Below are 15,696 nucleotides of genomic sequence, written 5' to 3'. Positions count from 1 at the left end.
TAAGGCCTTTCTCTTACCTCATTTGGAGAATGCATTTCTATTTCAAACTGCCTAATTCTAGATGACAGGGAAGTATTAATTTTTATACAGATATATATTAATATAACTATGAAAAAGCTCAAACTGTATCCATAAAAGCATAACCAACGAGAGTCAAAGGTCATGACACAGAGAAAAGGAAAATGTATTGGTCTATCTTTGGGACACACTGAGGAAGCTCCTACTCAGACTTTATCCTTTATATTTCAAATCTTTTGCTAGGTATGGGCCTTGTTATAGAGGATAGGCAGGTGAAAGCCAGCAGTTTTAAGCAAGTCCATTCCATCTATTTGTCATGAATTCATTCTCTAATTCTGATTACCAAAGCCCTGGAAAATGACCTTTCTATATGATAGATTATTCTAGAGATAAGAATCTTCAGCTTATATTTATTAGATACAGAAACAATGTAATTCCTCTCAGAGGGTTCTGACCCACTTAACTACCTTTAGCAGGTCTTCCTGAAATTAAGTTTGATATTTGGGTATGTCTAAGGACCATGATTGTGCTCTACCATCTAATGTCTTTAAATGACTCTAGGAAGACCCAGCTACATAGATAATCTGTGGTTCTACTGTTTTTGCATCCTGGCTTCCTTTCAAGAATCAGCTGTTCACCTCACCAAAAAGAAAAGTTTTCTTATCACATGTTGCTGACCTACCCACAGAATGGACAAATAAAGCAGAGATAATGCATGACCTAGGAAGGGGAAACCCACAGGTGTGCTTGGGAAAGGGCAGTGGGGCACCTCCCCTCTGTACCTCCTTCTCCCTCCAGCACAGTATAAATGCCGGTTCTCCCCAGACACTCACTATCTTCTGCCAAGATGAGTGCACTCCTGTTCCTGGCCCTTGTGGGAGCTGCTGGTGAGTTCCATGTCTTAACCCAGGTCCTACTCTTCCCTTTCCTAGAGGCCACAAACCCCAGTAATACAGATGCTGTTTTCTTCTATCATATTCCAATGACCCCTGTTTTCCTACAGCAGCTCTACATCTGTATTTTCTGATTTCTCTGTAAGCTTCATCTTTCTTACACCCTGTACTGTTGTTTATTATGTGATGCCAAAATCTAGAAATGGAAGGCATGTGGAGGTTCCATGAAGTGAACCGTATGAACAGTTTGGAGATAGCCCAGCCACAAATATCTTTACAGATAAATATTCTAAATTTGAAAGTTGAAAACTTCATTTTACTGGGGATTAATATCTTAAAGTTCTGACCTTTTTGTCTGGAGCAGTCACTTTGTAATATGATGGAAATATATATATTATGTCACGACCGCCTCGGCCAGCAAGGAAGATGCAACACCGGAATCTTCTTTCAGCAGTTTATTCAGGAACCTTGAACAATCTTCGAATACCGGAGAAAGCCAACCCACAGCTAAAATAGCCCCCGGTTAGCCAGCCCCAGCAAGCTACGGATAGGTCTAGGTACACAGAAGCAAGCCACATTCTCAGTATAGGCCATATATGGGATGGTATGTGGTTGAGAGCACATTCTCAGTCTTAGCCATATATGGGATAGTACGTGACTTAGAGCACAATCTCAAGAGGGGGTGATGGGCGGAAACCAGTGCCACCTTCATGGCACGGCACAACACAGCTCTCTACATATATATATGTATATATATGTATATATATATATAGTAATAGGATTAAAACTTTGGAATTTAATATACATTATAATTTCCATTATATTGTTATTTATTAATACCTATTAAATGCTGAAATTTTATTAAGACTTATAAATATACAATCGAGGTTAAAAATCAATAATTTTGGTCAATATCATTCTATCCCTGTATCCTACATAAGGCCTTAATACATAGACTGAGCTATAAAACCCCTTTGTCATATTGACGTCTACATAAACAGGATAATTTCTAAAATAGTTTCAAATATCTTAATTCCCTTAACCTTTGTTAGACAAAAGAGTATCAATGAATTATGAAAATGAGGTCAAAGCAAGTAGTGAATCAGACCACAATAACTGTGCCCCATTCCTGCATTCTGAGGTCATACCTTTCCCTGTGCCTTGTAACCTATCAGAACACTGTTACTCACAGAGAATCTTTCTATTGTATGATGAACAGTGCTCTGTATTATAAACTCTCATAAGACACCATAGGCCTAATGTTGCCTGTTTACCTTAGTTTCTGTAATAAATAAGGATTCCTAATTAGCTAAAGTTTGACACAGGACAGAAGGCTGCAATTTCCAGTATCTTGATGAATTGTCTTCTCTCTTTTTTTCTACTCAAGTTGCTTTCCCTGTTGACGATGATGATAAGATCGTTGGAGGATATACCTGCCAGAAGAATTCTGTCCCCTACCAGGTGTCTCTGAACGCTGGCTACCACTTCTGTGGAGGCTCCCTCATCAATAACCAATGGGTGGTGTCTGCAGCTCATTGCTACATGTCGTAAGTGATGAGCTCTGTCTTTACAGAACACATGTGACATTTCTAAGGGAATGGGATTAGATCAGGCATCAACTGAGGTATTTAAGAACCAACATGAAATCACAAAAAGGCTTTCACATCATTACACTGGGAGATAAGTATATAGCAACAGGGAGATAAATAGAATTTTCTAGAGTATCCATAAGCCTTTTTTTGGAATTTAAAGACTATTTAATATATTCATTATCATTTGAGACATGGACAGAAGTTCCTTGGGAGAACATAAAAATTATTATTTTAGCTATAAAATCCAACCAGTTGTCAAAATCAACTGCATTTCTGTGATACTTCTACTATTTTGGTCCTTAAATGTTTTATATGTAGTCCCTATAATTTCAGAATTTCTATAAATCATGTTGCTCAGCAACATGTATTATTGAAAGAAGTTTCTGTCATGCCCAGTCCCCACAGCTGTTCAGTCTCAAAGAAACATAAAGATGTCTACACTAACTTAATTATAAATGCCTTGGCCTAGTAGCTCAGGTTTTCTTATTAACTAACTCTTACACCTCATATTAACTCATAATTCTTGTCAGTGTTAGCCATGTGGCTTGGTACCTTTTATCAGTGAGATATTCTCATCTTGCTTCCTCTGTGTCTGGGTTACAACTGTAGACTGAGACTTTCCTCTTCCCAGAATTCTCCTGTTCTTGTCACCCCACCTATACTTCCTGCTTGGCTACTGGACAATCAACATTTTGTTAAACCAGTACAAGTGACAAATCTTTACAGAGTACAAGACCATTGTCCCACAGCAATACAGTATTGTTTTTTAAGTCCCAGGATTGTAAAAGGGTGATTGGAGGTTTGTAAAAACATAGGACAATATCTGCATTTTGTAATTGGGAGAGAATGAAGTCATGATTGGGGATAGTAGACTTGGGAAGCAGTGCCATCTGTAGAAATAGCAAAGTAACATCTGGAATTCTAATGTCATACTGTCCCCTTGGCCTCCTCACACCTAGGGCATACTGAGAAGACACAGTGAAGAAGACACAAGCCATGAGCTCAAACTGTCTATTTCAATTCATTTCATTATACAGAGAAAACCCAGAGTCAGTTTCATTACAAGAGGTTTTCTCATCTGATCATGAATCTGGGTCATCCAGAATCTAATTCAGAAAGTCTAGAAATAAATCCAGATTGCTAAAATTCAAAGCAAGTTCTGAGGTGCCATAGTTGCATGGTTCAAGCTATTATTTTTTGTTTGTTTGGTTTTATTGCAATAGGGTTTCTCTGTGTAGCTCAGACTGTCCTAGAACTCACTCTGTATTCCAGGCTGGCCTTGGTCTCAGAGATCTTCCTGCCTCTGCCCCTAAGTGAGGGACTAAAGGCATGTGTGTGTATCAGCTGCCGAGGATTAGACCATTTTATTGGACGGTGTGCATCCATTGGGGAACCGTTAGTTGGTGAGCAGTCTTCATCTGCTCATATGACTTGTCCTAGAATTAGAGAGGAATTTGGGTTTCGAGCTGGTACTTCCACATCACACATCGGCTACTTTTGTGACATTAAACCAGGCCTCATCCCATCTTTAGACTTATCCAGCTAAAAGGGTTACATTATGTGAGGTAATGGATAGGAATTTTCTGCCATGTCTTTTCTTTCCAACAGCCGCATCCAAGTGAGACTTGGAGAGCACAACATCAAAGTCACAGAAGGCACTGAGCAGTTTGTCACTGCCTCCAAGATCATCAAGCATCCCAGCTTTAGTTCATCAACCTTGAACAATGACATCATGCTGATCAAGCTCGCTTCCCCTGTGACCCTCAATGCCCAAGTGGCCACTGTATCTCTGCCCACCTCCTGCGCATCAGCTGGCACTCAGTGCCTCATCTCTGGCTGGGGCAACACCTTGAGCTCTGGTGGTGAGTACTTCTTCCACATCTTTTGAGAACTAAGCCAGATTCTACATATAAATGATTGGCTTCTAGGCCATAAATGCATTGAGGTACCCAGTAAACACAAGGTTCTAAGATGGTCACAAGAGACATTGACCTACAGAATGATCTTGTTCCAGAATGTAAAAAGGAGAATTGCATAATGTACTATCATTAGTTCCAAGAAAGATGTCAATGACTATCCTTAATATCTTGAAGAAAACACAGCAATCCTCTATACTAGTCTATCCCAGTGTGACTCTAGTGCCTCTTCAATGGCAACTTTAGGGGTCACATACTGAACAACACCGAAATATTGATCCCTAGCCTGGTCTCTATCACATTTCCTTCTTCTCTTTTCCTCAAAGTGAACAATCCAGACCTGCTCCAGTGCCTGAATGCCCCAATACTGTCTCAGTCTGCCTGTCAATCCGCCTACCCTGGACAGATAACCAGTAACATGATTTGTGTTGGCTACCTGGAGGGAGGCAAAGATTCCTGCCAGGTAATTGGCTCCCTTCTCATATAAATATCTTGTTTTGTCAGGAGTGGGAGTGGATTGGCCTAGTGTGTGGGTCAGGAAGTTTCCTCTCGTGGTTCCATGAAAAAAGGAAGAGGTCTATTTCAGGTGTCATTTTCAACACATTAGAAAGAATAAGGGATTGAATAAAAAATGGAGAACCAAGGAGGCTAGAATTGTATTTTCAGGTCAGAGTGAATGTAGTCTATTTTATATGCCCCTTCTTTAAACATTTTATTCCTCTATTCTAGGGTGACTCTGGTGGCCCTGTGGTCTGCAATGGACAGCTCCAGGGCATTGTCTCCTGGGGCTATGGCTGTGCCCAGAAGAATCTCCCTGGTGTGTACACCAAGGTCTGCAACTATGTTACTTGGATTAAGAACACCATTGCTGCCAACTAAGAATCCTTCATCCCCCTGAAATCACTATGTCAATAAACTGAATTCCTCACTTTCTGTGTCTTGGGTTGATCTCTTTATACTCTTTTCTGTAAAAAATACATATTCATTTGAGGTTATCTTTATCTTTCCTTGAAATATGAAGAGCATCCTACACCACCAAACATGTTACATGGAATAGTATGTCAACAGCAGTTGAAAAAAAACAACATTAAATGGTAGGAGAAGCAGTGGTTTTGGATTTCTTCTAGAAAATCATATATCAGAATGTATATATGTAGTTGTTAAAAAGTCAACATTTTCTTTTACATTTTTGTGTGATTTTTAAATGAACACTTTCATGAACTCATTCCTAGTTAGGAATAAATACGTATTTTAAAAAGGAGTTTTTCTATTTGATTGCAGTGGTTCTTGAAAGTGTTAATGTACTTAATCATTTATCATCATAGACGCTAAGATTCTTACACACATTGATTATTGTCGAAACATTTTTTTTCTCAGAGAAAACACATATAGGGCTTTTTCATGTGCCCATATGAATAGCCTCCCATTATCTCTATCTCTTTCATATATATATATATATATATATATATATATATATATATATATTTAACATTTCCCTCTACTTATCCATAAGTAGATAAGAGAATATGTATGCAGCAGTCTGAGATCTACATAGACATTCTCACACTTAGGTTGTACTCCCTATAGAGTGATTGTTTATTACAAATGTTTGTATGCCTTTGTGTGTGTGAGTGTGTACATGTGCTTATGTGTGTTTGTGTTTTACATGCATAAATAGATTTTTTAAATAACAGTTTCTCATAAAGATGAGGTGATCCTTGGCTTCATGACTGTTTAGGACTACTGGAGCTTCTGACATCTGTAGTCTTGCTAACAACTTATGGTATCATGAAAGCTAGTCCCATAGAAGAAACTCATGTCTGTTTAGCTCAGAAGCCTCTGGGCCCTGTCTTTGAAATGCAGGTGTATTCAACACAAGGGACTTATCTATATCTCTGGGTTCAAAAAAATGCAATAGCAATAGCCTGTAAGATTTCAGGAGACTCTTGGACAACTCTAATGAACAAGTCAAAATGGGTCTTTCCAAATATAGGATATTGGGTCTGTTTAAAGGTTTGACTCCTGGAGGAAAGATTCTTAGCCTAGATAAGAAAATATATATGCTCACACAGACACACACACACAGACACACACACACAGACACACACACACACACACATACATGCATAAGTTTATATGTATTATAGACTGTCTTTTAAAAAGTTTGTTGTTACAATTCTTTACTGTATTTTCAGGTACCACTGCTTTTATTTTAGTCTCCGACCTCTTTCTTCTGTGTTTATCTTCCTTGCCACTCTCTCACCTGTTATTTTCTTTTTTTTTTCAATAAGATCTCTTATATTCTGCCTTTCCTTTATCCTTGCTCTCCCATGCCCCTACTCTGACCATGGCCTCTTTTTACTTTTCTAGCTTTTAACTTTTCCTTTTAATTCTAGGATATATACTCACATCTCAATATTTGGAGCTAGGAGCCTTCAATGAGAAATAATATGTGTCATTTGGAGTCTGGGTGACTTCACTCAATATAATCTTTTATTGCTTTCCATTCATCTACCTGCAAAGTCCATGATTTGAGTTTTCTTTACAGGGAAATAGTATTCCATAGTGTATGTGTACCACGCTTTCATATCTACTCATCTGTTTGAAGGATATTTAGGATGCTTACAATTTCAACCTCTGATATCAAACCTGGCAGTAAACAACAGCTCCGTATTTGGACTATAAAACCTGCTTAACCTGTGGGAATGTATGACTGGTACTGAAAAAGAACAAAATATACAGGGCTAGCTCAGTCACAAATCCTTAAGAAAAAGCTACAGTCATTACTTTACTAAACCAGTAAATCCCTAACTACATTCTAAATATTTGTGTTTATGCCTACAGATATACATAGTCCTAACTCTCCATTAAGAAAATGTCATCTTTTTCATTTTAATTTATTTTTTATTGATTTTTATTGAGCTCTACATTTTCCTCTGCTACCCTCCCTGCCTCTCCCCTCCTCTTCAACTTTCCCCAAGGTCCCCATGTTCCCAATTTACTCTGGAGATCTTGTGTTGTTCTACTTCCCCTGTAGATTAGATTCTATGTATGTCTCTCTTAGGATCCTCATTGTTGTCTAAATTATCTGGAATTTTGATTTGTAGGCTTGTTTTCTTTGCTTTGCAACAGATGGAGAACACCAAAGAAAGCCATGACCAATAAAAGTTTGTAGTTGTTGAGCTCAGTCCCAATAGATACATCAACAAAGTAATTCCTGTACCTAAGCATCTGTGAAGAGGAGGTGAGAAGCTTTTTGGAGACAGCGGTTAAGCGGTTTTGCTGTGAGGTTGTTTCCTAGTTATGTCAGATGCTAAGCCCATATAGTCTCAAAAATGTGATTGTCTACACATAGGCTGAGAAGAACAGCAGCAATACATATGCCAAAGTGGACATAGAAAAGCCACCTGGTATATCATGAAGAAGTCAGGAAAACACTCTGGAAAAAGAACAGCATCAACAAACAGTACTGGTCAAATTGATGCTGCGGGTAAGAATAAGTAAAATAAATCCATCTTTATCACTCTACACAAATCTCAACTCCTAACTTTCTTGCATAGGCAATAAGATAAAAAATTAGCCTAGAAAAGCTAAATAGCAAGGTGACCCCCCCACCGAAAAAAAAAAAAAACATGTAGTTATCCTCCTGGATATTGGAAGTAGACAAAATTTCTAGGCAAAAATTGAGAGCTTGCGGATTGGGGTGGGACGGGGGTATGGGGAGATGGGGAGAGAGAAGTGAGAAGGGGAGAATGGGGAGAACTTGGGGGAATGGGACAGTTGGGATGGAGGAGGAGTGAATATGGGAGCAGGGAAGTATGTATCTTAATTAAGGGAGCCATTTGGTGTCCAAGGAGATGTCCCCAGCTTGTTCCTTGAGCAGCTGAGGAGAGGGCGCCTGAACTGGCCCTATACTATAGCCACTCTGATGAATATCTTGCATATCAACATAGAACCTTCATCTGGCGATGGACGGAGATAGAGACAGAGACCCACATTGGAGCACTGGAATGAGCTCCCAAGGTCCAAATGAGGAGCAGAAGGAGAGATAACATGATCAAGGAAGTCAGAGCCGCGAGGTTTGCGCCTACCCACTGTTATGGTGGGACCTATCTAATGGGAACTCACCAAGGCCAGCTGGACTGGGACTGATGGAGCATGTGATCAAACCGGACTCTCTGAACGTGGCTGACATGGAGGGCTGACTGAGAAGCCAAGGACAATGGCACTGGGTTTTGATTCTTCTCCATGTACTGGCCTTGTGGGAACCTAGTCTGTTTGGATGCTCACCTTCCTAGACCTGGATGGAGGGAGGAGGACCTTGGATTTCTCACAAGGCAGGGAACCCTGACTGCTCTTTGGACTAGAGAGGGAGAGGAAGGGGGGAGGGGGAGGGAAATGGGAGGAGGTGAAAATTTGTAATAATAATAATAATAATAAAGAAAAAAATTAACAAATGGAAACTTATGAAAAGGAAAAGCTTCTGTAAGGCAAATGACACCAACATTCAAAGAGGCAGACTGCACAATGATTAAAGATTTTTAGCAACTACACATCTGATAGAGGCCTAATGTCAAAAATACATGAAAAACACAATAAACTGTGCATTAAGAAAACAAGCACCTCAATTAAATCATACGGTACAAAGATACACAGAATTTCCAAAATAAGAAGCCCAAATGGCAGAGAGGCGCCCACAAAAACGTTCTACATCCTTAGTAATTAAAAAAATACATGTCAAAACTACTTTGAGATATAGCCTTATATCAGACAAAATGGCCAAATCAGTAAAACAAATGACAATTGGGGTAAAGGTGGGGTAAACGGCAAGAAAATGTGATAAAGCATTTGCAGGACCCAGGATATCCTGGCCACACATGGGAACACAGCTGCACAGCTGCCCTAGCAGGAAGCAATGGGTTCCAGGAAAAGCCATAAACTGGCACCACCCAGGAACAGAACATCCATAAAATTTCTAACATTCCAATTATTGTAGGTAGGATAACCAGCCAGTGCACACCCATAGCTTTTCACCAGAACACCCCTAGACAAATGTCAGCCTGTGAGGGGTCTTGGACCTTAGAAATCCCTACTTTTTTTTTTTTTTTTTTGGTTTTTCGAGACAGGGTTTCTCTGTGGCTTTGGAGCCTGTCCTGGAACTAGCTCTGTAGACCAGGCTGGTCTCGAACTCACAGAGATCCGCCTGCCTCTACCTCCCGAGTGCTGGGATTAAAGGCGTGCGCCACCATCGCCCAGCCTGAGAAACCCCCACCTTTAATACTATAAAAACCCAACCCTGCCACATCCACGGCTGTCCCGCCTTTGTGACAAAATGCCTCTCAGGTGGTGGCCGTCTCAAAATGAGGGGCTCGTGCTTCCCGGAGCTTGGCCCCGGTTCCCTGGCAGTCTGCTCGAGTTGAGGTACCTGATCAGCCTCAACGATCTCGTTCACTTTGTTCCTGGCGATGGTTTCTTGCATTGACTCTGTTTCTGTTCTATTTTTCTCTTGACAAAAACTTAATCTGTTCAAGGAACCAGGAAGCATCTCCAACGGCTCCTTGAATACGGAGGAACTGATGTGTCAGTTCCCTCCCTTGATTCAGACCATTAATGTTATGATTAAAACTCCAGCTCACTCTCTGGGGGAATTTATAGATACCCTAGAACAGAAAGAGCCCATGATAGGAGATTTGGTAGAATATGGGTAAATTATGAAGGAAAATGTATGGAATGGCATGAGTTACCATTTATGGAGAGGCTAGCCAGAATGAGAAACCCCTGGTGCATTTTAGATAGGAAAGAAAGGCAGGCTATTCTTGATAACATGAAGTCAGTCATTCAATATTGGAACAAACCCTGGGGGTGGAATCCTGAAGAATGGTGTTTGGGTTACCTTGGTTACCTTGAGGGCAGATATGATTTAGGGCCATGAGAAAGCACAGTTAGTTAGTGGTGTGAGACGAATTTCAAAGAAAAGCTGGCCCTGACCACAAGACTTGCTGAGAATAATCAATTGTTTGTAATCATTTTTCTATGGAAACTTTTATGTCTGCCAACTTCCTTCTGTAATCTCTTAAAAGTGATGCTTGAATTTTAGTAAAGTTGCAGCAGATTCAAATCTCATTAGAGTTGTGTCTGTCTGTCATTCGCCAAATCCTGGGTTCTCCTAAGCCTTCACCCCTGTTCTCCCTCGGTCTTCGATCTCCAAGAGAGTCAGTCCACGGCACAACCCCACCTAAGCTTGAGCCCCTCTGATAGCTCCAATACATTGGGAACACGGTGAGACTGAGTTTGCAAACTTGTGTAAGAATAAAAGCAAAGATCCACTGTCACAGTGGGTGGGTGCATCCCTCGTGGTCCTGATTTCCTTGCTCATGTTCTCCCTCCTTCTGCTCCTCATTTGGTCCTTAAGAGCTCAGACCGTTGCTCCAAATTGAGACTCTACCTCGATCCATCGCCAGATGAAGGTTCTAAGGTGATATGCAAGATATTCATCAGTATAGGATAGGGTCATTTCAGGTTCCCTCTCCTTAGTTGCCCAAGGTACCAGCTGGGGACATATTCCTGGACACCTGCGAACCCCTCAAGAGTCAAGTCTCTTGCCAACCCTAAGATGGCTCCCTTAGATAGGATATATACTTCGCTGCTCCCATATCCATCCTTCCTATATCCCAACCATCCCAATCCTCCGAGCTCCTCCCATCCTCCCCTTCTCATATTTCTCATCCCATTTCCCCTTTGCCCCATGCCACCTCACCCGCAAGTTCCCAGTTTTTGCCCTGGAATCTTGTCTACTTCCCCCTCTCCATGTGGATGACTATATGATTTTCTTTGGGTTCACTTTCTTATTTAGCTTCTATAGGATCACACATTATATGGAACTGATTTATTGGGAGCCCACCAAGGCCAGCTGGTCTGGGACTGAATAAGCATGGGTTGATTCCGGACTCTCTGAGCATGGCGGTCAATGAAGACTGATGAGAAGCCAAGGACAATGGCACTAGGTTTCGATCCTAATACATGAACTGGCTTTGTGGGAGCTTAGCCTGTTTGGACGCTCACCTTTCTGGACGTAGATAGAAGGACCTTGGTCTTCCCGCAGGGCAGGGAATTTGGACTGCTCTTCAGTATCGAGAGGGAGGGGGAATGGAGTGGGGGGAGGAGAAGAGGAGTGGGGATAGGGGGAGGGAAGTGGGGGGAGGGCAATATTTGGGAGGAGGGGAGGGAAATGGGAAATGGGGAGCAGGTGGAAATTTTAATTAAAAAAGAATAAAAATAAATAAATAAGTAAAAAAAAAAAAAAAAGAATAAAAGCAAAGAGCCTTGCTTTTATATATAGGACTCGGTCTCTGAGTTGGTTTTGGGGGACATTCTGTGATCTGGGCATAACAACATACACTCATCAATTGCCAGGGGGTGTGCAAACTTGGAGAGCTACTATGGAAATAAGCACTGTACTTCCTCAGGCAGGTGGGAATTGATCTCCATTAAGCTCCAGCTACACCATTTTTGAGTAGATACTAAATGGATGGTTCATCCTACTACAGATTCATTTGTTCAACCTTGTTCATTGCTGTTCTATTCCTAATAGTGAAAATTAGAAATAGCAGTTGTGAAAAAATCTTTACCAGCTTCTTCGTGGGTTTGTAAGAGGAGAAAACAAGCATTCCTTTCTTCAAGAATCATTATTTTACCTATTTTATGGTGTGTGTGTGTGTGTGTGTGTGTGTTGAAACATCTTATTGTATGTCAGTGTTTGTTCAAAGACTGTGAACATCAGATGTTGTCAGAGTCTCAGTTTTTTTCCCCATCTTTCCCTTTCTCCTAGAACTTCACCGCTTGCCCATATAGTTGCCTGGTGTAAAGATGCCCCAATTTGTGAGCACTGCAGTCAGGAAACCATCACTTTCTACTTGTAACAATGAGCTACAGACACATTGATGAAGGAGACTCCACAGAAGTGGTAACCAGAGTTCAGAGACACCTGGTAGGGAATAAAATTCTCCTGGCAGCTGTAGCCTCCAATGATCTTGTCATTGTCATAATAATAAAAAGCAACTTGAATGAGAGGTAGAAAATGATAACAAGCCAGTTGGTCAGGGTGTTGGAAGATGTAGTCATTAGCTCTATGGAGCCTAAACCTTAGGATTTCTTACTGAGCACAATGAGTATAGAAAAGACTGGATAGCTTTCTCCAGTAGGTAACATAGATTGTAGGGCTTCCAGATTAGGGGCTTTGAGGGAAAGATACATAAATCACACAGGGCTCAGATCTCTTTTGAGTATCAGGATTGGGACAGCAAGAACAACCTAAGAACACACTTAGTGTGATCGCTTTACATGTCAGTTTTACCCATTGCCTGCTTTATTTGTACATACATTACATGTTTGTGCCACCTGCATATTGCCTTTTTTAAAGCATCAACAGCAAAAGCAACTAGAGAGGAGACAGAAAGAAGAACCAAATTTAGCAGGCTATTGGAAGGTGGATTGCTCAGTATCATATCACCTTCCCACGGTTTTGATATTACTTTCTAAGTGGAACAACTAAGAGAAATCAAGGAAAACACTATCCTTAGAAATAGGATTCAGTATCTTCTCAGGGAAATGACTGCAGGACAATTAATTATATCCTAGTGGGCTTAGAACTCTTTAGAGTTTCAGGAAAAGAATAGAATAAATGATCCAAGAACACATTTTATGGGATCTGATTACATGTCAGTTGTCTAGTCAATTGCTTGATTCCCTCTGAAATTCATCAAAAACTATGTTGTTTCAGTCCAAGAATAATGTCTTCTGGTCCATTTTTTGCACCCTTCATTTGACCTCATTCTCAGGCTCAATAGTCAAGACCCTTAACTCTACAAAGGAGGTTGTAGAGAGTGTATTGAGTTAGACAGGAGTAAAGTTAAGCTTGATAGATTACAAAAGTTGAAAATAATGTGTTGTTATGCTAAAGAAATTATATAAACTTTAAATTTAATGTAGCAGAGACAGCAGAAAAAGAGGAATCCACACTTTTCAATTAATTAGAAAAATACAACCAGACATAGTATCAGTCTTACCAACAGCTTGCATAAGGGCCAGGATCAGGAGTGCATTCATGGTGGCAGAAATTAGTGAGCGTTGAAGGTGAGTGTGCCGTTATATGCCTGAGAAGGAGAAACTCTGCTTTTTGAGGTGGATATATGATGTCATTCATTCCTACTGAGCAAACACACCTGTATTTCCCCCTTCTTGGATTTTCTGTCAATTCTTTTTGGAGTTCTTGGCTGTAGGAGCCCTTCAGGTGTCAAAAAATTGTTCTCAGGGAAGAGAAAGGGAAACAGCTGATTCTTGAAAGAATGCTAGAATGGGGGAAACAGTGGTAGTCAAACTTTGTCTACACTGCTCTGTTTTATATACTAAATTCATGGGTATTGGAGAAGAAAGACTCTATGCTTAGAATTCTCTTGATGGACACCACAAGAAAGCCCATAAAATTTACTAACCTGGGCTCATAGGGGCTCACAGAGACTGTACTTACAACCAGGGAACCTGCATGGGTCTGCACTAGTCCCCCATCGTATATGTTATAGTTGTGTAGCTTGGTCCTCTTGAGGACCTCCTTATAGTGGAAAGAGGGTCTGTCTCAGTTTATTGCCAGTTTCTGGGACACTTATCCTCATACTGGGCTACCTCATTCAGCTTTCAAATTGATAAGTCATGTTTTGTTGGGAGGCCTGCTTTTCTCTCAATAGAAACTGAAGAGGATGAGTGATGACAAAGGAGAGAAGGGAGATTTGGGACTAGGTAAAGACAAAATAGTGTATACAAGGCAGGGTAGTAAAATAAATAGATAGACAGACAGACAGACAGCTAGATCGATAGATAGCTAGATAGATGATAGATAGAAGGCTAGATAGATGAAGAAAGGAGATACAGAGTTTCTAGTAAGTGTGGGCTTTTAAAGAATATGCTTCCTAACCGGGTTTACAGATTTTAGACATGTTGGACAAGAATAACGGTGGTTGCATAGGGTATGGTTTGCCTTCTATGGTAGTAGAGAACTCCATGAATACAGTGGTCAAATTCTACAACAATTTTGAGATATTTCTTGAATATTCTCATGTTCATACCATATTAAGGCTATCCATAAACTTGGAGTGTATCCAAACAATAACATTAGTTATATACTTTGATTATCTTAAGGATTATCAATGTGGTTCTGGATATCTATATCAAAAATAACTATCCTGTGTTCTAGGTCAAACTACCTATGCTATAAGTCCATACTCATTTTGAAGAATAGGATGTCTTTGGACCATGTTCCACATGATTTCTGAACAAGAATGAAGTACAGGTAGAAATGGGAGGATTGTAGATATTTCTATTATATATGTTAAAAGTGTGATGTTCTGTTCAGTCAGTGATGACTCTTCATGTATTGAATCCAGTTTTTTTATAATCCTAAATTATCCCTAAAACTTAGTTTCTGTTATACCACAGAATAAGTGAGCCACTCTTTCAGGTTCTCAGAATAGTACCTGACTGTAAGTCAGTTTATGCCTATTTATAAGACCCAATTGGAGGGTCCTTCCCATCAGTTGCTTTTCTTTCCACTCACCCTAGATATAGGAAATATATTGGAGATGAGATGAGGATTGAGTTCTCTGAAAGCTAGTAATGGTTCTGGGGTTATATATTAATGTAGAAGAAGCATTTTTACAGTTGTGGCAGTTGAATTAGAGGGAGCAAACTGACTGGAAATTGGAGGAATTGGAAATCAGAAGAAACTTTAGGAAATGCCACTATGGGCTTCATAGCATATGTTGTTGTCCTATTACTGGCATGGCTGGGTGAGCTTCGCATCTCCAGACAGCCACTTGGACTTATCATTCTTGCATCCTGCTTCTCATTTATTTCCTCCTGAGTCATTCCTAACTGGAAGGGCTGTCATATTGTGATGCCTGTCAAATTTTTCAGACTATTCATATACTTTAATTTTTATCAAACATATTGGTCGTAAGTATTCAGAAAGGAGTTATTTGGATGTCTTGGTTTTCACCTTAGAAATTATCTATAACTGACATGCTGCTCCAAGGCCATAGGAAGATATGGAAATTGTTGGAGGATGTGAGAGTGACTGCAGGTGGCAGCAAAATGGTTTGCTGGCAATCAAATCAGAAGTACCAATGGAACAAACTGCATATTCATTTTCCTTCTGGCATTTGTTTACCTCAAAGAACCTGAACATAGAATGTTTTGTTTCTCTAATAGTGCATTGTTTTTTGCCAC

General features: G+C 40.2%; 1 protein-coding gene and 1 gene segment (V, D, J or C); both read left to right on the top strand.

Annotated features, from left to right (window-relative positions):
* Nucleotides 1–15,696, top strand: part of LOC130872023 (T-cell receptor beta-1 chain C region-like) — a 448,908-nt gene that overhangs the window by 251,221 nt on the left and 181,991 nt on the right.
* LOC130872061 (trypsin-4-like) lies at nucleotides 866–5,298 on the top strand. Its single transcript, XM_057765860.1, has 5 exons — nucleotides 866–905; nucleotides 2,299–2,458; nucleotides 4,112–4,365; nucleotides 4,746–4,882; nucleotides 5,149–5,298. Exons 1-5 carry the CDS (start codon nucleotides 866–868, stop codon nucleotides 5,296–5,298), a joined length of 741 nt encoding a protein of 246 aa, XP_057621843.1.

Source organism: Chionomys nivalis, chromosome 1 (assembly GCF_950005125.1).
Source record: "Chionomys nivalis chromosome 1, mChiNiv1.1, whole genome shotgun sequence".
Classification (NCBI taxonomy): Eukaryota; Metazoa; Chordata; class Mammalia; order Rodentia; family Cricetidae; genus Chionomys; species Chionomys nivalis.
The sequence above is the reverse complement of the archived record's forward strand: the minus strand, read 5'-3'. Positions and strand labels throughout refer to the sequence as shown.

Excerpts from the sequence above, each read along its gene's own strand:
- LOC130872061 (XM_057765860.1), top strand. The coding sequence starts at position 866 with ATGAGTGCACTCCTGTTCCTGGCCCTTGTGGGAGCTGCTG. Across the intron at positions 906-2,298 it reads GGCCCTTGTGGGAGCTGCTG|TTGCTTTCCCTGTTGACGAT; the intron begins GTGAGTTCCATG and ends TTTCTACTCAAG. Across the intron at positions 2,459-4,111 it reads GCAGCTCATTGCTACATGTC|CCGCATCCAAGTGAGACTTG; the intron begins GTAAGTGATGAG and ends TCTTTCCAACAG.